The sequence below is a fragment of the Phocoena phocoena genome, chromosome 9 (assembly GCF_963924675.1).
Source record: "Phocoena phocoena chromosome 9, mPhoPho1.1, whole genome shotgun sequence".
In the NCBI taxonomy this organism is placed as follows: domain Eukaryota; kingdom Metazoa; phylum Chordata; class Mammalia; order Artiodactyla; family Phocoenidae; genus Phocoena; species Phocoena phocoena.
In genome coordinates, this window is record NC_089227.1 from 92,270,474 (window position 1) to 92,294,370 (window position 23,897).

General features: G+C 49.1%; 1 protein-coding gene across 2 annotated transcripts in view; it reads left to right on the plus strand.

The window, feature by feature from the left end:
* Positions 1–22,319, plus strand: part of TBXAS1 (thromboxane A synthase 1) — a 149,934-nt gene extending 127,615 nt beyond the window's left edge. Inside the window, exons 10-13 of one of the 2 annotated variants that reach the window (XM_065884398.1) lie at positions 12,655–12,746; positions 17,495–17,632; positions 19,539–19,701; positions 22,082–22,319. In XM_065884398.1, the coding sequence (XP_065740470.1) occupies positions 12,655–12,746; positions 17,495–17,632; positions 19,539–19,701; positions 22,082–22,156 (468 nt within the window). In that variant the 3' untranslated portion in view covers positions 22,157–22,319. The remainder of the gene's footprint in view (positions 1–12,654; positions 12,747–17,494; positions 17,633–19,538; positions 19,702–22,081) is intronic. The other variant, XM_065884397.1, reaches the window with a different exon arrangement.
* The last annotated feature ends 1,578 nt before the right edge of the window (positions 22,320–23,897 follow it).

The window sequence follows — 23,897 nt, forward strand, 5'->3', positions numbered from 1 at the left end:
TGGGATGCTGGGGGCTGGGCCAGGGGGATAAATAGAGCAAGCTGACCACTGGCTCTCCACCTTCACGTGTCATTTCCTCAGCCTGGCAGAGTGACGGGGATCTGATGTCACAGGCTGTCCCTGGGTGGGCCAGGGCGCAGTCATGATGCGTCAGACCACCCCAGACATGGAAGGCACCATGGAGTCATCCACCTCCTGTTGATGAGGGATCCATAAATATCCTACAGCGACCTTTTCAGATGTTCAATAACAGCTTCTGAAAATCTCCAGTGGGCATGAGGCTTGCCTGCTTGATGGTTACGTTGTAGTCATTTGAAAATTCTTCCATATGTCCAGTCAAAATCTTTCTCTCTGGGACTTACTGTTGGGCCTGACTCCATCCTCAGCACCTACATCCTTTTCCTTTGTCACGTGCCTGCCACTCAGACAGGTGACAATGCCCTCATTTCTCCCCTTGGTTTGCTCTGTTCTCCTGAATTCGTTCAGTGTGACTCACAGAAGCATATCAGTCCCGCCTCACTCTCTCTAGCTCCATCCCTCTTTCCCTGCCCATCCCTTGACCCCATGGATGCTGGCTTCGGCCTCATTTCCCTCCTCCAGTTGACCGACGCAATGGCCTTTCCTGTCCCTCTGCCACCTTCCCCCAGGCAGCCCTCACGTTTCGATGCTCAGCTCCGTGCTTTCCTCTCCTACCTCCATCCCAGAGCACTCGCGCATCTCTGTGGGCTGAACTGGACGCCAGACCCTGCTGGGGCCCCCAGCACCGGCCTGTCAAAGCCGAGCTCCTCCTGCAGGAGGGCAGCCTTACCCAGGTCGGTCCTGTCTCCGTCTTTCTTCCAGCCCCCCAGGGATGAAATCTGGAAATCGCTTTTAGGTCTTCATTCCCTGACCCCTTATATCCAGGGATTCACCTCGCTGGTGAGTCATCCTTTCTACCAATGACTCTGGATGTTACTCAGAATTACCTTGGGAGCTTTTACAACCATACTAATTCCTGTGCCCAGTCCAGACCAATTAAAACGGAATATTTCTAAGTGGGGCCCAAGCATCAGCAGGGAGCAGCCGAGAGGGCGACTCACGGCTTGCACTGCTCCCCTCTTTCAACCCCTTTTCCCGTTCTGACAGCTGACAGTGTCATCAGAGCTCATCACTTTTGCCTGGACTCCTGCTGTCATCTCCTGTTTTATTGCCCTATTCCCCTAACTCTTCCAAATATCCCTCCATGTCAATATCAGATCACAAAATACCATTTTCAGTATGTTACCTCTACTCATCAAAAACCTTCAGTGGCGGGCTTCCCTGGTGGAGCAGTGGTTGAGAGTCCGCCTGCTGATGCAGGGGACACGGGTTCGTGCCCCGGTCCGGGAAGATCCCACATGCTGTGGAGCGGCTGGGCCTGTGAGCCATGGCCGCTGAGCCTGCGCGTCCGGAGCCTGTGCTCCGCAACGGGAGAGGCCACAACAGTGAGAGGCCCGCGTACCGCAAAAATAAAAAAAAAAAAACCTTCAGTGGCTCCCTCTTACCAAAATAACAAATCTTTGAACAAGTAGATGGTTTCCCGAACACATAGTAAGTTGTAGATATGGGACTGTATCTTATCGCCCCTTTCCCTTTTTTCATCTCCCCCAACACTCAGCTAAATGCCTGTCAGGTACTTGACGTCTGTCTGAGGAGTGAACAAAAAATATTTATCTGCAAATTAATTCCATACACTCTTTCCCCAGCACAGAAAACTGGCTGGGTGCTTTAACTATCATTTACTTAGGGGCTTATTTCTTTAAGCATCACATATAATCAACTGTGGACGATCCATGCTAATGGAGAGAACCAAATCCTAAATATTACAAGACAGCAGATAATTCAAAAACTCGAATCTAGTTGATTTGGGAACGTGTTTTATGCTTATGAGGGCTTATGTCTGGTAACTGAGACAATTTTAAAATTAGGTAATTAGATGTGTCTTATTTGTTCCTATCACCATCCCCCCCCCCCACCATACACAATACAGGAATACATAACACAGTTCCCAAAATAATACACTATTTTTTCTCTCAACCTTTTCCTGAAATAGAGATGGTGGTTACATTCCAGCACAATGGAGGGGGCAGGCAGAGGGAAGAAGGGAGGGACCCACAGTGACAGTAAATAGAGGGGACGGGGTGTCAACGAGCTGCCTTTCAACTAATTCACCGTTAAAATTTAGGCATTACACACACTAGTTTGTAAATCGTTCACAGTATCTACTAAACCTGACCACACACATCCCCTGTGACCCAGCAATTCCACTCCTAGGTACATACCCAACAGAAACATGACTTACATTCACTGAAAGCCATATACAAGAATACCCCGCTTTATTCGTAATGGCCCCCAAACTGGGGACAACGCAAATGCTCATCCACAGCTGGAAGGATGAACAGATGTGGAATGGACACACTGCAACTCACACCACACCACCGGTGAGTCTCAAAGACACAGCAGTGAACACAGAAAGCAGGTACAAAAGCCATCGTACTGGATGTTCCATTTACACAAAGCTTTTTAAAAGGCAAGATAACCTCTTGTGTTAGAAGTCAGGATAATGGTTGCTTTTGGGGGGCTATGACTGGAAGGGGTCACGGGGGCACTTCTGAGGGCTGGAAATATTTTGCATCTTGATCTAGATGCTAGTGACACAGGTGTGCTTTGTGAAAACTCACTGAGCGCTACACTTTTGTGTTCTATTTTTCTGTGTGCGTGTTATTATTCCAGAAAATGTACAGAGGAAAGTAAGGGAGGAATGAAGGGAGGGTAGAGGGGAGATAAAAGGAGAGAGGGAGGGCAGTTTAGGCAGAAACGCATGATGGAAAAGCCTTGGAATCTGAAGATCTGGGTTTAGTTCTGACTCTGCCATGTACTAGCTGTGTGACCTTGGACGAGCCACTAACCTCTCTGTTTTCTTCATCTATAAAATAGGCAACAGAAATGCCCTAGCTGCTTCACAGTGCAGTTGTGAGGACCAAGTGGCATAAGGGATGTAAAAATCCTTCAGAAGGCTGTACAGTACTGCAGGAAGGGAAGTACCATTGTTATCACAGATCTCTGCAGACAGGAGTTCCTGCAGAGGGTCAGCACCATCAACAAAGATGAACCCAGGGCCGTTGGCGGGGAGGGCTGACACCGTGGTGTGTGCGTGCGGCTTACGTTCTTTCATTACATCTCCTCACCTAATCCCTTAATGGCCTGGGCCTCAGAGTACAAGAGCACCTGGAATAATCCCTGTGTTTATGTGATATGGGTTCTGTCTCATTCCTTTGAAAGTGGATATAAATAGATGTCATACACACTCTCCTAATTACCTTTTCTAAGGTGGGGATGCCCGTCTACATCTAAATCTGCCACATTCTTTAGACCGGCACACGGGACTGTCTGAGCATTGGCTAGGCAAGACAGCCATGTTGAGAGAAAGGAACCCGCCCCATGCCATCGTCTCTCGGGTCGCCCCGCCCCACCCCCTCCCCCCACTGCTTCTTGCTCCAGGCCTGAAACAACTCACTCAGAACATCTATGGATGTCAAAGCTGAAGAGTTAGAGCTGGAAGGACCCCAGCACCCCAGTTTAAGAAGTGGTCTGTGAAGAGCCCAGGCCGGGGAACTGCAGGCTTTTCTCCCGGGTCAGTGGGCAAAAGGGCAAAGCGAGAGTTGCCAGGTTTTCCACGGTAGGGTTTCATCTTCTAGTTTGTGTTCCCCAGAGAAGGGGTGCAAGTGGAAACCTCGATTTTTCCCGTGGCTGTCTTGGCCCCGCTGTCCCTCGGCTGGAACCCCAAGTCTCACGGGACTGCAAGTTCCCAGCTTCTAGTGGGCAGGTGAGGGCAGGCATGACCCCGCCCACTGCATGCAACACCCAGTCCAGCACGTGCAGGTGAGCACTTAGCAGTACTCTCTGATGCTGCTACTTCTTGGGAGGAACAAAACTGAGGCCATCCCCCCACTTCTATTTCCTTTAGGAAAATAAGAAAATATTAATTCTTCTATTAGGTCCCTGAACCTCCAGGAAAAATCTTTTTGAAAGCCATGACATTTTAATTTTCTTTTTCTCATTTAGACTCCATATCAGCACACACCCAGTGTGAGGTGTACGTGTAGGTGTGAGTGACTCAGTGTGTGTGTGTGTGTCTGTGTGTAACTTGCAGAGAAAATGGCACGCAAAAATCCAAATGTAGCAAAGTGAGATTAATTGGCAAGGGCAATATTTCCTACTTAAAAGTATTTATCAGTAGATTTTTCCATAGAGTTCCCTTAACCATCAGGTTTAGCTGCTGCATTTAAATATTGGTTTATAGAGCCTAAACTAAATGATAGAAAGACTAAGAGACCAAGAGACTTAGAAACAGAATTAGCCGTGACTGCCCACTGAAAAGTCAAATATAGATGAAAAAGTCTCCCTGAAAATTAAAGAACTCTGGATTGAGAACATAAACCATAAGGCAAAGGTTCCGTTTGCTTTTTTTGTTTCTATTTTCCCCGATATTTAAGAGTCAGTATTTCCCAATGTTAAATATTATCTTCAACCTTCTAAGCGTACAGTTACTTGTTTTACAGAATCGGTCCCAGCTGAGGTGAATTCTATAGGATTGTATTATTGCTTTCCTCCTTGACACATCCTTACAGGATAGTTTAAAACGTAGAACAGATGATGAAACATGCTCCCTGCCTCCAAATACGTTTAACCAGAAGTACTGTCTGCTTGTCTGGTACCTTAGTTTCCGGAGACCTTTCACCTTTACCATCTCATTGGCTCTGCTCTGAGAGATGGGTGGGGAAACATCATGACCTGGAACTTAGAGACCAGGTGACCTGTTGATGTTGCCTTGGTGACTGGCCCAAGGCCAGGGCCGCTGGGCAATGGATCCAGGACAGAATCCCTGGCAGGACCTGGTGACCACCCTGAGGCCTGGCCCAGGTCAGGGAAAGAGGCTGCACGGGCATCCTCGTTGGGGGGAGAGGCAGATTGATTTTAAGTTTCCTCCCAATTCTAATTCTGGGTAACATGGCCTGTGCTACAGGCTCCCGAGAGGGCCCTAGGGGATCCATTTTTAACATTATCTTTTGGAACCCCAGACGCTTAAAGTGCTTACTGGCTTGAAATACTCTGCTCAGACATCCTGAGTCCCCCAACACTCCAGGCCAGGCAGACCCCCTTGGCCCTTACCAGCACAGACAGAGGGCCTGGCATGCCGAGGGTGACAGCACAGGGAGGGCTGGCACAGAGCTCGGCCCCGGCTCCCAGCCTCCCGCCTGCAAGGATGCGGCTTCTATTTAAACATCTGGGGTGAGCTCACCAGCCTTTTCTTCCAAGGAAAAGCACTTTCTTGACTAAACTTCCCTTTCTTTTCCTTTTTCACTTCAAATAAATTCCACCCCCACCCCCACCCCCAGTTTTAAGTGTTAGTTTTGCTAGACGGCAAAGAAAAATATGCAGCACGCATACAGCACACCCACCTTTTCCATTTCATTTCCTGACGGCCACGTCCCCCATCAGGCACCATGCCCCCTGCATTCACTCGCGTCTGCCCCGGCCCAGGTCGCCCTGCACAGAGGCCTTTCTCTCACCTGTGCCTGGAGCGCTGCCCTCCATCCTCCAAGATGCCCCAGAACAGCAGCTCTCCCTGTCAGCCAGCCTGACACAACCATTTTTAATTCTTTAACGCATGTCAGAGTCTTTACATGGGCTCTTCCACACACTATTGCTATTTCAATTTCTATTTAACACCTTACATTTTTTTTTTTTTTTTTTTTTTTGGTGGTATGCAGGCCTCTCACTGCTGTGGCCTCTCGCATTGCGGAGCACAGGCTCCAGACACGCAGGCTCAGTGGCCATGGCGCACAGGCCTAGCCGCTCCGCAGCATGTGGGATCTTCCCAGACCGGGACACGAACCCGTGTCCCCTGCATTGGCAGGCAGACTCTCAACCACTGCGCCACCAGGGAAGCCCCAACACCTTACATTTTAATTTGTATTCTCAAACTTTATTTTTTCAGAATAATAATTAATAGTTATCCAGTTAAACCGATTTTTTTTAAGCATGAATAATTTAGATTTCTTCCACCAAGGAGAAAGTAACCACCAATACAGTTTTAGTTCTACTATATAGGTATCTTTCTTTTTTTCTCAAATTACAAGATTACATCGTTTTCTTTTTTAGCCTGCCGATGTAGTGGATTACGTTGATTGATTTTTGAAATAGCCTATCATAGCTAGAAGAAATCTCACTTGGCTATAGCACCTTAACCTTTCATGAAGGAAAACTTTAACCTGTACAAATTGTCAGAATAGCTGAGAACCTGTGTACCCATCACCCAGCTTCAACAGATGGCAGCTATGGCCCCTCCGGTTTCCCCACCCTCCCCCACTGCCATTGTTTAAAAAATCCCAGACATCGTATACATGTGATCTGCAAACATTTCAGTATATATCTCTAAATAAAAGGGCTCTTTTCTAAAACTTGACAACCAGGGGCTTCTCTGGTGGCGCAGCGGTTAAGAATCCGCCTGCCAATGCAGGGGACACGGGTTCAATCCCTGCTCCAGGAAGATCCCACATGCTGTGGAGCAACTAAGGCCATGTGTCACAGCTACTGAGCCCGCGTTCTAGAGCCCACGAGCCACAACTACTGAGACCGCGTGCCACAACTACTGAAGCCTGCGGCACCTAGAGCCGTGCTCCACAACAAGAGAAGCCACCACAGTGAGACCGCACACCGCAACGAAGAGTAGCCCCCGCTCGCTGCAACTAGAGAAAGCCCACGCGCAGCAATGAAGACCCAATGCAGCCAAAAATAAATTTAAATTTTTTCTTAATGCTTTAAGAAAAGCAAAACAAAACAAAACATGACCACCATACTATCCTCACACCAAAAACCGAATGGACCATAATTTCCTAAGTGCATCGAATATCCACTCAGCGTCTAAGGTCCCATGATTGCGTTATAATTTTGTTCTTAGATTGGGTTTGTTTGAACCAGCACCCAAACAAACCCATCTACTTTTCACTGGCCTTTCTTATTCATCATAAATATCACCGTTTAGACATCACTTCCTCTTGGCAGCTTCCCCGATCCCAAACGCTGGGATGTGTGTCCCTCGTCTGCTCTCCCACAGCACCTGTGCTCACCACTCTATAACCTGCAGCCCTGGTTTGCATCCTGAGACGGACTGTAACCTATCCGAGGACACGTCGGTGCTAGCACAGTGCCTGGTCAACAGTAGGCACCAGCTCTGCAGGTGAATGAATAAGTAACAAATGAGTTCCCACACAGGACTGCCTCTCCTGCCCCGCCAAAGCCCCTTCTGTAACATGACCCAAGTTCAGTACAATGACTTGCTCAGAAGTCTGTTTCCCCGCGGAGCAGAGACTTACTCATTCTGGGATCCAAAACACCCAGCCCAGCACCTGATACCAGTGGGTGTTCCCTGAGGGGTTGGCTTTTCTACTCCACATTCTAAGTGTGTGACTTTGAGCTCACAGCCTTTCCTCTCTGGGTCTCACGTTGCTCATCTCTATAACGAAGAATTTGGATTCAAGATTTCCAAGGTCCTTTTGGGTTCAGTTTGTGATTCTGAGCAGCAGCCCAGCCTCGCAGGGAGTCTCCATTTGCCATACGCTTGCTGCCCTCTGCTGGCAGGATTGGTGCAGGACCACCCCCCATCCCGGATTTTCCTGAAAGAACTATAGGCGGGCAAAAACAGGTCCCCAGGGGCGAACTGGTGCGTGAGTGAGTGGGGGCTTGAATTGCATTGCCTCACCTGGATCTGGTTAAAATGTAGAGGCCTCAGCCTTCCCCGACCCCATCCATCCACGCCTCCAGCAGAGAGGATCACTGGGGCAGGTCAGACAGACAGACTTACGCAGTGGTGTCACGCCCTTGGCTACACAGAACTAGAGTACCCAGGCCCCCACCTTAGACCAACAATCAAACCCCTGGGGGGCAGGGCTCAAGCATCCTTATATATTAAAAGCCACCTGGTCACTTCTAATATTCGACCACATCAAGAACTGCTGGACCAGCACGCTGATGTTGACATGTGTATCTTGAGCCCAAAGCTAAGAAGTGGTGAAAAGCTCATCCGGGGAAAATAAATGAAGACTTGACTTTATAATACAAATTTCCCTTGGCCTAGCTTTAAAAGTTCCCTTTCAAGTACTGACAGCTTCCCAGCCAATGTTGTTTGAGGAACCAATACTCATTAGGGCTGCTACTCCCAGATCTGGTTTTTCTTTTTGAGATATATTGAGAGTTCTATATTTTGGTACACAGTACCCCTGTTTTGTTTTGTTTACATTTCTGCATTTGTTAAGACTCCTTTGGTTGCAGATAACAGAATTCAGCTGTCACTAAGGTCAAAAATGGGAACTTAGGGCTTCCCTAGTGGCACAGCAGTTGAGAATCTGCCTGCCAATGCAGGGGACACAGGTTCGAGCCCTGGTCTGGGAAGATTCCACATGCCACAGAGCAACTGGGCCCGTGAGCCACAACTACTGAGCCTGCGTGTCTGGAACCTGTGTTCCGCAACAAGAGAGGCCGCAACAGTGAGAGGCCCGCGCACCACGATGAGGAGTGGCCCCCGCTCGGCGCAACTAGAGAAAGCCCTCGCACAGAAACGAAGACCCAACACACCCAAAAATAAATAACTAAATTTATGTTAAAAAATAAATAAATAAAGGGAACTTACTGGAAGAGTACTGAGATGCCACCCACAGGGCTACTTGCCAGGAGCAGATGGCAATCAGGACACCAGGAAACAGTCTCTGTCTTTTGCCTCTGCTTCTCCACACATCTAACTCGTTGCTTCTTTCTCATGGCAAACGGGTTTTCTGCTCATTAATCCACAAGGCAGAACATGGCCACCAAAAGACCATAACTCACCCGTGTTCAGCTTCCACCTGCTGGAGAAAAACTCCTTTCTCCTCTGTCTCAGGTCCAAATGTCCAGGCTGGTGCCCTCATATCAGAGGCCCACTCTTGGTCCAATCAACTGTGGCCTGTAGGGCTGACTATGTAATTTGTCGGACCTGAGGCAAAATGAAAAAAGCGGGGGAAAGTGCCATTAACAGTACATATAGGGGCTTCCCTGGTGGCGCAGTGCTTAAGAATCTGCCTGCCAACGCAGGGGACACGGGTTTAAGCCCTGGTCCGGGAAGATCCCACATGCCGCTGAGCAACTAAGCCTGTGCGCCACAACTACTGAGCCTGCACTCTAGAGGCCATATGCCACAACTACTGAGCACATGTGCCACAACTACTGAAGTCTGCACACCTAGAGCCCGTGCTCCGCAACAAGAGAAGCCACCACAATGAGAAGCCTGCGCGCTGCAACAAAGAGCAGCCCCCGCTTGCCGCAACTAGAGAAAGCCCGCGTGCAGCAACAAAGACCAAACACAGCCAAAAATAAATAAATAAATTTATTTAAAAAACAACAACAGTACATATAAAAGTTCTTCCTATCTTCTTTCATCTCTCAAATTATCACAGTGGTTTTTTAATTTTCTATTTAATACCAGTCTAAGTAAAAAAAACTCTAAATTTTACATTATTAGCACGAATTTTACCACTCATCTCTGGATCATGCAACACCACAGTTTTAAATGTTAAGACCAGAGCATTTAATGCACATGCAGAATCACTGAATTACATAATTTGTATTTCGTGACTCACGGGACAGAAGAGACAAAGACAAACCAAACTATTGATGACTGGAAGGAGGATGAGAGGGTGCGCCAGGCTTCCCCAAGGGGGCTCGCCCTGGGGTGTGGGGACACGGGGTGGGCTGGGAGAGCCCTGCCCTCTCTGGCCAGCCGCCAGGCCCATGAATCCTGGGGCAGTGTCTAGGGAAGCGGAGCCAGGCGTCCCCCCTTCCCACAGGCTCAGCCCCCAACCCACAGTAGGCTGTGACTCTCAGAGATCTTTAAACCTCTGTACCAGGACACATGTTGTACCTGGACCAGTGGTGGGCAGAGGCTTGCCCGGGCCAACACAGCCATGGTGCTGCCAGCCCGGGGCAGGGACGGTTGACATGTGCCCACTGCCAGATGCTTCAGGGTGAATGCACCCCATTCCTACCCTCTCTGTGCCTGAGCCCAGGCCCCTGTCGGGGGTGACGGGCAACAGTGGTCCAAGGGCAAAGCAGAGACGGGTGGCCGGGCTGGGCCCCAGGCACAGGGGCAAGACAGCAGGCAGCTGAGAACCCATCCTGGGGAGGCGGTCAAAGTGGGACCACTCGTGGGCGAGGCTCCAAGAACCCAGCGCATGCTCCATGGTCCCCTCAGACTCTACTCCCCAAACACAAATTCAAAGATAATGACGATTAAGAATCTCCAGATGGCAACCCACAGAGCATTAAACCCCAAGCACAGGGCCCCCCTCCTTGGCCACGTGTTTATCGGGCCCGCCTTCGTAGCCTGGGATGGAGATGGAAGTGTAGGGTCGAGAGATAACCCTCTAAAGAAACAGTTCCCAGAAACGAAGATGGAGAATGTTGGAAAAGCCAACTGTTTTCATTTTTGCCCTTCAAATTCGTAAACATTAGACTGCATGTGTTCTCTGCAACTGGACTTTTTTTACTCAGTATTCTATGCACATTATTAATGGCCACACTTCATTGATGGCTAGACTCTAATAGATAAGCTAAGATATTTACCAGGGACGTCAAGCCTCCACGTGTCCTGGCCCCATCACTCTCCCCTCTGCCCCTCCTGTCCCCGCATAAAATACTGTGTATTTTATGCACATCACTAATGGCCACTGGAATAGAGCCTACGCAGGGCAGCCCTGTGGCAGCTACTGCAGGGCCGGCAAGATGGACTTGCCCCCAAGTGCTGCCCCCTGCTGTCCTGAGAGGGGAGGACAGAAGCAAGCCGACCTCCCAAACTGAAGACTCCTCTTTGATTAGCATTAAGTGATTTAGAAAGATGAGGCTGTCACCTATCAGGCAGGTAACTTCACTCAAGCTCTGTTGGAAGTGGGGAGAGAGGATGGGAGTATCTGGGGGAAATCCTTCCTTGCGGAAACTAGCAGAGCAGCTAATAAGCTTCTATAACCCCACCCTAACTCATCCCACTCACATGCGAGCCCACATCCAGCTTCTCAGTTCACCATCACCTCCTCCTCAGGCCATGGGGTGAGGGCCAGAGGGCGACAGGGTCACCCCAGTGGAAGTCGTCGAGGGGATGCTAGGGTTCCCCAACACGGGGTGCTGGAGTTGTGCTTCTCCACACCTTCCTCCCTAGCAGATGCTGGTAAATCAACATTTACCAGCTTTTTACAATCTGATGAGTGAAGACCAAAGCTCATGGTTTTGATTTGTATTTTTCACCATGGCAACTCATATTTGTTCTGTCTTTTGCCTCCTTATTTCCTTTGACCACTTTTCTGATGAGTTTCTTTTCTGACTGATTGATTGTAGCCCTTTGGGTTTTTGTTACCATTGATCCTTTCTAGATGTGGTGATTTTTGTTGTTGTTGCTACTTTACTATTGGTCTTTTAACTTTATGATGTGCCCATTACTACCATGTGACAACCTCTCTGAGCCTCAGTTTCATCATCTAAGAGATGGGAGAACAGCTGTTCCATTGGTTTGCTGGAGCATTAAATTAAGTGTCAACAAAAATAGTCAATAAACAGGGCCATTCCCGGTGGTCCAGTGGTTAAGACTCCACGCTTCCACTACAGGGGGTGCGGGTTTGATCCCTGGTCAGGGAACTAAGATCCCACATGCCATGTGGCACGGCCAAAAAATATAAATTTTAAAAAAAGAAAAGAATTAATAATCAATAAGAACAGAAAAGAGTTTTATTTGAGCCAAACTGAGAACTAGCCTGGAAGCCCACTTCCCAGATTACTCTGCGAAACTGTTCTAGAGAAGCAGGGTTTTCAGTCCAGTTTTATATCTTCTCAGAACAAGGAACATTAAACGGGTCAGGGTTTCATTACTTCAAGGTTAAAAAAAGAAAAACCCAAAACACAGACTAGCACGTACACAGCAAATCAACATGGCCTTGGCACCTGGGAAGGGAGACTTATCATTGAAAAAGTACAAGCATTGGCGTCCCAGGAAGAGAGGCATTTAATCTCTATTTTTAACATGGACATTCTTTACTGCTGGTCAGTGTGCCCTTTCCTTTAATAATTAAAGCAGATGTACAATGTATGTTTGGTAAGCCACAAACAGGCTATTTTAGTTAGCATAAAATTCAAGTTAACTCACGTATAAGCCAGATTGGCTTTCCTATATCTCAATATGTAAAAATTTCTTTCCCCATAAGGGAGTGTGTACAGTATGTAGCCTGCCAGATCTTCAGCTCTCAATAAACGCTAGCAGTGCAGCTGCTACCATTGCTTTATTACAAACTTCTCTGACACTCAAAGGCCCCGCAGTCCCAGGCCTGGCCTGTCCATCTTCAGTGACGGACAGCACCGTGAAACAAGCACAACAGAATGTGCGGAATATTCTGATAGAATGCTAATCTAACGCAATTCGCGTAGTATCACTTTTCATCTTGTGGGTTTCCATTTAAGTCTGTGCAAACATTGGAGCTGGGACTCTACAGTTAGCGGAAAAGACAGAACACCGTGTGACTCGGTCTAACTCAACATTCTTTGTCACCACCCCTCCATCAGCCGGCCCCTGAGTACCGCCACCTCCAGGAAGGCCTGCCCTACCTGGACATGGTGATTGCAGAGACCTTGAGGATGTACCCACCGGCTTTCAGGTAAGCCTATACCCCAGGGCCCCTGCACCCCAGGGCCCCTTCAGCATCACTGTTTGGAGTGCTTGTTAGTCCTCAGTCTGTCACCACCTGGGTTATGAAGAATGCTGGACCCAAGCTCCTGGAGGTCGAGGTCTGAAACGTGGGTTTTTTAATCCCCTGGGGCACTGGACGCCATGCCTGACATAGGGTCACCATAGCAATAAATGTCTGGCCTATATTCCTATATGTTAACCATGTTTTCAAAGCGTCATTGGTCTTTTCTTAACATGACCTTCCTCCCCAACCCAAGCTGAACTCTTTGACCTCCTAGCCCTTAGATGGCTTTTGCTGTTCCCCTGGTCACTTCATTCATTCATTCACCAGCTATTTATTGAGCATCTGCTCTGTGCCCCGCACTGGAAAATCAGCCAAAACAGATAAAATGCCAGCCCTTGGAGTTGATGTTCCAGGGGCAACTTCCAAGGCCTGGGACGCTCCTTCTTATTCTCCAGCACTCCACACCCGTCCCATCCTCAGAGCTCCGATCCAAGACTCACCACTCCAGGAAACCTGGCCAGACCTCACCCGTTCCCTGCCTCTCCTCCCCCAGCACTTTGCATGCTAACTCTACTTCATATTATATTTTTGGATAATTCTCAGCTGCTCTGCAACATTTCACCAGTGTGCAGTCATCCAGTCACACCAACCTGTAAGTGCCTTGAGAGCAGGAATCAGGTCTTCTGCTTCTTTCAAACTCCCCCAAAACAAGATGTTACCGAACCAGGCTGGTTCACCCCACGCACAGCAAGCCAAGTGCTGAGATGCTGAGGTTGTCAGCAGAGAAGAGATACATTCACAAGGCAGCCAAGCGTGGGGACAGGAGAACAAATCTCAGATCTGCCTCCCCGATGGCAAGGGGCGCTGGGTATTTATGGGATAAAGCTGCGGCGTGGTGGGCCCTGGGAGCATGGGAAAAGGTAATGATTGGAGATGAGAAAAAGGTGAGCCAATCGTAGTTCTGCGCAGGTGCAGCTAAGCTACAGGCTTCTCCACGGGACCCAAGTTCAGAAAACGTCTGCGTTAGCGCGTTCCGAGGATGGAGTTTTGGGCCCTCTGACGTCAAGAGGTCACCAAGCGAACACTCGCGCATGCCCAGTTGGAGGGTCGGTGGTCTTAATCAGTCTTAACTGGCTCAAGCTCCAACTAGACACAGCTGACTCCAAGCTCCTGAAAAACAACTTGGGCAAACATCTTATTGTTTAAGCTACGTGACCCTTGCAGGACACGCAGCTTTTTCTGTAGCAACAATTAAAGCGAGCTTGATCAATGAAGGGAAGTTTCATGGGTCTTACCGATGAGTACTCTTGGTTTCAGAGGCATCCCATGGAGCACAGGGGTCTTCACTTAGGTCCCCAGACCCTTAGAGAGTGAAACATTGCCAGATTTCAGGTTCTAGAAACAGAAGCGACACAAAGCATTTAACTGTATATCATAAATTCCACTCTGCATCTCTAGGAAGTAATGTACCACATAAACCATATGGAGATAACTTTTGCCATTTTAAAAAGAGAAAATGTGGATGATTTGTAGGTATCTCAAAAGTATATTCCAAACCGAAAATATCATAGAGAGTGTGGTTGTAGATGTTGTCCAAACCGTTCAGACCCAGAGCCAATATAGAGAATTCCTGGGGTTTGAGTCAGATCACATCATCCTGAAGCACACATGGTTTCAGTCTCCTGGTCTGGGAGCAGGCAAGGAACGCCAGGGCTCACCTCATTGCTCTCCTGACGCCAGCATTAAGACCTGATTCCACAGGCCTTCCCCGACGTCTTTAGGAGCCTCAGAGCAAACTGTCATCCAATCTTTGTTTTTGAATGATTTATACCAGGGTCCTTCCAAGGGAACTGCGGGCAGCTGCTATACACGTGAAATTCAAAATAAGACATTCAGTGATAAAACAGAACAAAGACTGTTTAAAGGAAAGAATCCTTTACAAGACCCCAGAGATGGCAATAACTGGGGTCAGGCTTGGTGGCTGAGACTCCTGGCAGAGAGGGAAACCAGCTGAGTTGAACAGTCGTATTCTCTGGTGGGAGGAAAGTGTATAAATTGATCAAAGACACGTCATTTCCTGGATCTAAACTCAATCAAGAATTCATCACCTGAGACCTGGTATAGATGACATGTTGAGAGACCAAGTCAGCAGTCTCTTCAACACCAAAATTCTGCAGTCAATTCTCCTTCTGACCCTTTATAAACAGCGAAGTGTAAAAAGGAAGTCAGTGAAGGCATTGCTCTGGGGAACCAGGATGCTCGATATCTGAGAGTATCTGGAGGGCAGGACAGGACAGGACAGAAACCAGAGTATCTGGATGAGTTCGTTAAAATTCCCAGTAAAAATATAGAGCCGGTTCTCCATAATGACAGAGCGAGTCTAGACATAAAGTCAAGACAGTCTCGGACCTGCCCTTAGTTTACTGTGTGATCTTGGGTAAGTTCCAGACTGTTCCGGGCTTCTGTTTCCTGTGTGTTCAGAGGGCACACAACACCTGCTCTGCCTACCCCAGAAGTGTTGGGAGAATCAGTGGGACAGTAGACGTAGAAACGCAGTACCCCTGCAGGCAGTGTGCCGTGTAAGGTATGAAGTAAAGAAAAAGAAGCACAGAGCTTAGAGTTGAACTGCCTGACCCCATGTGGCTCCAGTCTCGGGCAAGCCACACTCTCCCTTCCCCATACCTACTCCACTGGTGTTTTAAATCATATCACTCTGCTGACTTCTGTTATCGAACAACAGAAGTGAGAGAGGCAAGTCATCATTATTCTCACCCAGACAAGAGGCCAATTCGTTTTGGCCCTGGGCATAGGATTTGGGGGTGAACATAGCGACAGTGAGAATTTTATTTTATATTTTATTTTACTTTATTATTTTATTTTTTTTTAAGATTTTTTTTTTTGATGTGGACCATTTTTAAAGTCTTTAGTGAATTTGTTATAATACTGCTTCCGTTTTATGTTTTGGTTTTTTGGCCACAAGGCATGTGTGACCTTAGCTCCCCGACCAGGGATTGAACCCATACCCCGTGCACTGGAAGGCAAAGTCTTAACCATGGACCACCAGGGAAATCCCATTACTTTATTAATTTTTAAAAATATGTATTTATTTGGTTGCACCAGGTCTTAGTTGCGGCAGGCAGGCTCCTTAGTTGCAGCAGGCAGGCTCCTTAGCTGTGGCATGCGAACTCTTAGTTGTGGCATGCCTGTGGGATCTAGTTCCCTGACCAGGGTTCGAACCTGGGTCCCCTGCATTGGGAGCACGGAGTCTTAACCACTGCGCCACCAGGGAAGTCCCTACTTTATTATTTTAATCTTAGAAAAATGCTTGGCTTTTCCCAAACACTGACACACTTGACTGACACCTTTATCCATAAAAAACTCAACATGGCCTTTGTGGAAAACATAACAATTCTCACTGAAGTGTTATTAATGTCAATCCAGGAACCCAGGCAGTATAATTCAGCAGATTTTTCTGGCTTTGTATGCAGTCTAGCCAGATAGGAGGCCCAACCACTTACAGAAGGGAAGCCCCCATTTTCCGGCTTTTAGGGGGTCTTGCATCCAGGTCCAAGCTATTTCTGGTAAAGATGAAAAAGAAGGAAGTCAAAGTATATCCTTATTTGATTGCTCAGAGCTGAGGTTGCGCACGTCAGAGCCCCCTGCCCGCTCTGATTTGAGTAAGAGTGTTTTGTGACTTAGCCCCAAGCACAGAATAATTGCATTAGGAGCTTCGGATCTGAATGGGTGTCTCACAGCCCTGGCCTTTCATGTTCCTGATGTATTAAAGGCTCATAATAGAGTGATGAATGCTGCAAGGAGCTGCTGGTACTCTTAACTTCTTTTATAAGCAGGAACAGGGTATAACAGTAATTAGTATAATAACTGTATCTCCTCTGAGATATCTAGGGAAGCCGAGTCCTGCAACCTGAGGTAAAAGCCATCCTAGATTGTTTTTAGTTTTTAAAATAATTATTTATATTTACCAAAATGATATGCTTCTACTTAAAAAAAAAAAAAAACCTAAGAAATACAGAAGAATCCAAAGAAAAAACTGGCACCCCTGGTACCCTGCCAACCTCCACCCCAGCCCCATCCCTTAGAGGAGGTGATGGTAGAAGTTTACGTATTCTTCCATAAACTTCATGTTCATAGGCAAACATATGTAGTCTAGCCTTTTAAAACAAAACATAAATGGGATTATAACATTGCCAGTTGGTAAAATAAACAATCTGACCAAGATGTTTTCCTCCCTAGTAGCAGTTCTCCATAGCGACACAGACAATGAAGGGGAACAGATTTTCAAACCCAAATCTCCTGTAGGTAAAGCGAGGCTGTGTGTGCGGGGAAAGAGGTCCCAGTGGGAATGGGAAGAAGAAGGAGAGGTGGCCGGGGGAATAACCCTACAAAGCCTCCACTTCCAAGGCACCTCTGCACCACAACACCAGGCATAAAATGGGCTCTTCGGTCTTGATGGGTGGCTGAAGGAAGGAATGGAGGAACCTAGAGACCACAGGGTCCAGAGCAGCATAGGGTTAATGGCCCAGGAAGGGATGGGATGGGGGGTCACTATCCCGGCCACCCCGGGAAGAAGGCGGACCCTCCTGTCCCCCAACCTCATCCCACACTGCAGACCTTTGCCCCAGCATGGCCACCCTGGAGCTCCCCCGTCTCTGCTCTGCCTCAAGGCGGGGGTGACCCATGTGTCCCCGCAGGTTCACACGGGAGGCGGCACAGGACTGCGAGGTGCTGGGGCAGCACATCCCCGCAGGCGCCGTGCTGGAGATGGCCGTGGGCGCCCTGCACCATGACCCCGAGCACTGGCCGCGCCCGGAGACCTTCGACCCTGAGAGGTGAGTACTGTCCCCTTCAAACAGGCCCTGGGGGATGTGAGTGTGGGGGGATTGGAGGCACCTGCCAGGAGACACAGATTTAGTAAAGGCCCCCAAAAGTCAAAAGTCATGGCAGTGAGACATGTTTTAGGCATAATTTCTAAAGGAAATAATTGTACCATTTTTCAAAGCCCAAAACATAATCCAGAGATTTAGCATTTTCACAGCACTGCATACAGGTAACAAGACAATTTTTTAAAATAAATTTATTTATATTTATTTTTGGCTGCATTGGGTCTTCGTTGCTGCGCACGGGCTTTCTCTAGGTGTGGTGAGCGGGGGCTACTCTTCGGTGCGGTGGAAACGCTTCGCTCATTGCAGTGGCTTCTCTTGTTGCGGAGCACAGCCTCTAGGCGCGCGGGTTTCAGTAGTTGTGGCACACGGGCTCAGTAGTTGTGGCTCGCGGGCTCTAGAGCGCAGGCTCAGTAGTTGTGGCGCACGGGCTTTGTTGCTCTGCGGCATGTGGGATCTTCCCGGACCAGGACTCGAACCCATGTCCCCTGCATTGGCAGGCGGATTCTTAACCACGGTACCACCGGGGAAGCCCAACAAGGCAATTTCAAATGGGTGTCCACTATTTGTTCCAAGAAACAAGGACACATTTCAGGAATGCATTAAGAAGTAGCAGAATGTTGTTTCCTTTTTTAAAACTTAATGCCTGTTCCAATATAAGAGCATCAACAATTTCTCCAGGAATTCATGAGAACCAGCTACCCTAACGTGGTAGACCTGGATCCTCTCTCCTGTCCCCTGCATGGATTTGGTCCATTGTCTAGATTTCATTTCTAGACTCCCAATTTAAAGTGTCTGAGCAGGCATCTACACCCCCTCCTCATCAGAGTCGACGGATATCGCTTCCTGGAAAATGGGGGGGCTAGCCAGCCTGCAGCTCTGTTCCCACTGTTAGTGGCTCCAGCTTCCTGTTAATGCGGCCCCAACTCTACAACCTGGTCCCTGGGAAACCATGGGCAGTGGGACCCAGATAAGTAACATTCTGCTGCCCAGCAGCTCCTGGAATTACGGTCAATATCAAGAAACATAAACAGCAGCTGCAAGGCTTTCAGCATCACCTTTGAAAACAAAAAGTGCATTAATATGATGTTGAAAAGGCGGGTCAAGGGCTTCTTGGGCCCATGAAGTCCAGAGATAGTAAGAAGGGAGCTGTGGTTGTCACGTAGCGTTACTGTCACAGAACACATGTGGCAAATGCTGTCATCTGGGAGCAGATACGGCAATTCATTCTGAAGAAGAGCTTCCAGCGGGTCAAATACTGCCACCCCCAGTGGTTCAAGTTTCAGTGTTTAAACCAGAAAGGTGAGTGTGGGCAGGGAGACAGCTGCCCGGCATGGCATCAAGAGACAAACTGGCAGGACATGGCCTCCAGAGGGGTCTGGTGCCCAGGGACTCTGCTTAGGAAGGGGATGCCGGCCAGCCAGTGTCACCCTCTGGCCACTGGGAAAGTTGGAGCCATGGGTGAAGCGAGAGCTGTGGTTTCTTTGAGACTTTCATCCTGGATTCTAGTGAGCCTGCAAAGCTCATTAACACCACAGTGAATTCATCAGGAGAGGCAGAGAGGGCAATGCTGACGATCCAGGTGATTCTACTAATTCAGCGGTGCCTTTGGGGCTTTGCAGGACAGGAGGAGGGGAGCCGGACTGGAGCACATGGATGAGTGGCCACCAGCTCCAAAGCCTTAGGGACTGACCGGTCCAGGAAAAAACAGGATCCTGTAGACCGAGGTGGGGTTTAGGCCTCATGTGGTGGGAGCGTGGCCTCAGATGATGGGGTCCCTCAGCCAGAGCCAGTGGCTGAAGCCCCAGGAAGGGAGGTGGTGACCCAGGCCAACGCTGACCGTGCTGCCCCGTAGGTTCACAGCCGAGGCCCGGCAGCACCAGCGGCCCTTCACGTACCTGCCGTTCGGGGCAGGTCCCCGGAGCTGCCTCGGGGTGAGACTGGGGCTCTTGGAGGTCAAGCTGACGCTGCTCCATGTCCTGCGCAAGTTCCGGTTCGAAGCCTGTCCCGAGACTCAGGTGAGCCCTGCTGCTCCGGGCACAAGGGGTGCCCATCCCAGTTCCCTGATGCCTGCGGTGGCTTCCCTGCTCTGCGTGAGCTGGGGCAAGTTCCTTAAGCTCTCTGGGTCTCAGTTCCTTGATCTGTAAAAGGAAGTAGCAGTAGCAGAAGTAGCACACCTCCTCCCTCTTCGAGTGGGGTGAGGATTGAATCAATCGTAAGTGCTCAGATAAGCTCCTGGCACATAACCTGAGTCTGTGTTATCGATTATCATTCTTGTCCTCTGTACAGCAAGGCTGGGCCTCACCATGCTGTAGCTCTCCCCTCTTCAGCAAAGAGAACCCAGTAACCCAGCAGAGTAAATTATATGATTCCCATTCTTCAGATGAGGAGCTAAAATAAAGCTCAGAGAGGTTAATAACTTGCCTGACGTCACACAGTTGGACTGCACACTCCTTGAGATCAGGGACCAAAAGACTGTCCTATTCATTGTTGGAGGCTCCAGCACCCAGCTTCAGGCCAGGCATGTGGCAGGTGCCCACTCAGTCATTCAACGAACACTGATGAACAAAGGAATGAATCGCCGGAGAGTAAAGAAATTGAGGTTCAAACCAGATCTCACTCACTCTCAAGCCCTCCCTCTTTCCTCTACATGTAGCAGCCTCTCTGCACAGTATCAGGTGCTCCCCACACAACCCGAACAGTGCTCTCCTCTGTGCCTATTCACTACCCCTCAGCACGGCTGCAGACCTGGACAGGAGGGAGTAAGGGGACAGATAATAAGGACACGATGACAGATGGTAACAACATCTAGATTCAGAGAGTGGCATTGCCTCTGACAAACAGGGAGACTGGGGCGAGCTGCTGGCTGGGGAGGAATAATGAGCTGGGTTGAAATACAAAAGGCTGAGGAACTGTATGTGATGATGTCCATAAAGGTCTGATGGTTAAGGCTGGAGGGAGGGAGGGGCAAATTGGGAGCAGAGAGCCAAATCAAGATGAAGGAGCAGAGGAGAGCAGGCCCCTGCCTGCCTTAGGCATTCCATGGGTACAAGACTTTCTCTGGGTGTTTGTCTCATTTACCCTTGATCTTGACATACAATACAGCAGCCAGACCAATGTCCCAGAACACTGCTTATGCCTGGCACTCCCCCAGCTCAAGATCCAGCCCTGAGTCCCAAGCCTGCTGGGTCCAGGGAGAACTCTGAGCTCACTTTGCCTTCCCCACCCCAACTTCCCACTCCAAGAGCCTCCCACCCACTCCTCCCTGCCTGCTCAGTCTGTTGCTCCTTCTGGAATGCCATCCCTCCCCCTTCCCCACCCCCAGTCTAATCCCATCCTCCAAGTCCTTTGGTGTTCCCTCAAGTCCCGAAGTGGTCCCTGAGAAGCTCTGCTCACAGGGCATCTCCTATTCCCAGCCCCACCCCAGGCACCAGTTCCTCCAGGAAGCCCTCCCTGACTTTGCCAGCCACAACAGACCTCTGCTTTCTTTTTGAAGTCCAATGGTGTTTCAAGTGTGCCTATAACTGTCTGATACTGTAGCCACTAGCCACGTGTGGCTATTTATATGTTAATAATAAATCAAATAAAAAATTCTGCCCCATTTGCATTAACCCCACTTCAAGCATCCAGCAGCCACATGTACTAGTGGCTACCGTACGAGATAGGGCAGGTCTAGATCGTCTTGTTTCTTGAGCATGTAACTGGTCTCCCATCTGAACTCTCAAAGTCATCTGAAAGCCCACCCGGCCCCAGCACTAGGGCCTCGTGACCCTTCTTTCCTTTAAAGGTTTCATGGTAGCCACTGAACAGTCCTTTTACACGCAGCTCAAGAGGACGCCCTGCTTCTTAATTCTGTGGCTTTTCTTCCAAGTCCTCCATTGGTCTGCCTAAGCTGGACATAAGGAAAGCCTTCTGAATGGCAGCGGGCCTTCAGCAGGGAGCTCTCCCCAAGCCCCTGGGGAGTGGTCTACTCAGTTACTGGCTGGGCCCCAGGGTGAGAGACGAGGGGAGATGAGGAAGGTCTGAGGCTTTGCTCACCACTTTCCAGTCATGTGCCCTTGGGCAGGTCGCTTGGCCTCTCTGAACCTCCATTTCTTCATTTGCAAAGTGAGCTGCTCCCACCTTAGGCAGGCTTATTAGAAGGATAAATGTGGGACCCCTCCCCTGTGGTATTTTATTAACACGGGAAAGGTGGTGAGCCGCCGTCCAACACCCGGCCCAAGACACAGCTCTGCTGCTTCCCACGGTCCCCCTGGGGAAGCTGCTTTGCTCACTCCCAGCCTGCCGGCCCTCAGCCCTCAGCCGAATTCCCACGAACCTGCTTCACGGCCCGTTCTGAGGAAGTTTTCCTGTCGATAGGATTAACTATGACAAATATCTTAATTTCCTCTATTTTAGGTACCGCTGCAGCTAGAATCCAAATCTGCCCTAGGTCCAAAAAATGGCGTCTACATCAGGATTGCCTCCCGCTGACAAAGTCATGACCAGCCCCTAACTCAAAGAAAACCCTCATGTGGAAATTCAGATTTTTGGAAAGACATCACCGAAGCAACTGAAAGCGTGCCTGGCATATGAGTATAAAAGAGGCCATTTACGTAACATTTCCTAAATGCTTAATAAATGTGTGTTGCACTTAGTTTTGACTTTGCCAATAGTGTTTGAGCAACGGATCCACCTCTCTCAATCAGGGATTGCTGATAAATGAGTGAAAACGTAGTTTTGACAAAATGATTGAGTACTTGGGGTTTTTAAAGAAGTTCTGGCCTCAGGATGGAAGGAATCGATAGGGCAGGGGACACATGGATGCTCAGGTGAGTGGTCCTGACGGCCCCAGCTCGGGGGCCTTTTCAGCGTCTGCTTCATTTAACTTAGAGAATAACATTCGTCAGAAGCTCAACTTCAAACGTGGTTCAAATGCTTTATCATGCCTCGATTTTCCTAGGTAGGCTACTACTAACTTTATGTTTAATGTGCAGAAAAGTGATAGAGGCTGAAGTGTACTTTTTCTTTTAAAGAACATCCTATCTTAATTTTGATCAAATAATCAAAATACAGAGGTGAATTTTAGTAAAAGTAATTATTGTGTTGCTGAGAAGCTCAAATGCAACAAAGAACTTGCAAACTGAATCCCGGATCTGCCACCAGCAGCCTGTGATCATGGCTGCTGCTCTTGCCACCTCTGTGCCCGTTTCCTCACCTGTAAAACAAGGCTGCTGACCCAGGTGACAGCGCCCTCCTCTACTTAACATCCGAACAGTGCAAAGGGACTGATGTTGTATAAATAACAGAGCAGGGACCCGCAAGCAAGGCTGGGCTACCCAGGCTGAGCCACCTTTACGAAGTGCAGGCTGTTGCAGGAGAGCTGGGAGAAGAGGTCTCCCGTACCCACGGCTGCGAGCAGCTGCTTCTGCTGTTTGCCCTCCCTGCGTCCAGCATGCCATGCTTCCCCAGAGCGCTCCCCTGGATACTCCCCTCTCAGAATGTAAAAGAGGCCAGCCTCACGACTCTGTTGTCAATCTCACACAGACACACACACACACACACACACACGTTTGCTCTGGATCCTACTACCTCTTTGCATGAAAATTCTGAGAGGTCTTTTTGACTTCTTCCCATCACAATGCCCACCCCCTCCAGTGCCCACAGGAACAGCTGCCCCATGCTCCCACCCACAACTGAGCTACATGTACCCCATCCCTTTCTCAAATGTCCAGTCCAGGTATTTGCCAATGTGCTTTCTCAAAGGTCAGCAAGTGCAGAGCCCTCGGCAGTCTTCACAGTGCACCCGACTTCCCTGGAGCGTTTCATCATCTCCCGCCCCAGGTTTCCCCTTGCCACTCTCCTCGCCCACACTCCCAGACGGACCACTCTTGCTGCTTCCCACTACCCAGCTCCCAGCAGCCTTGGATCTGAGAACTCCAGGCAGAGGCACCATGTGGAGACTGGACACACTGTATCAGGAGGCTAGGGAATGGGAAGGAAGGGTGCAGGTGAGGAGAGGACACCTTGCTGAGGACTGAACCTGAGGCCAATGGGACCAGCCATCCAGGAGGAGGCAGATGGCCTTATGAGGTGGAGCCATCCTGCCGGCCCCACCACCGCCCAGCAGAGACCCCTACCAACCACTGTGTGTGGAGGACACAAGAACACACCACCTGCTCCGTGTCCACAACACAGTGCACAATAGTGGATCTGGGGTTTGTGGGGCTTGAAA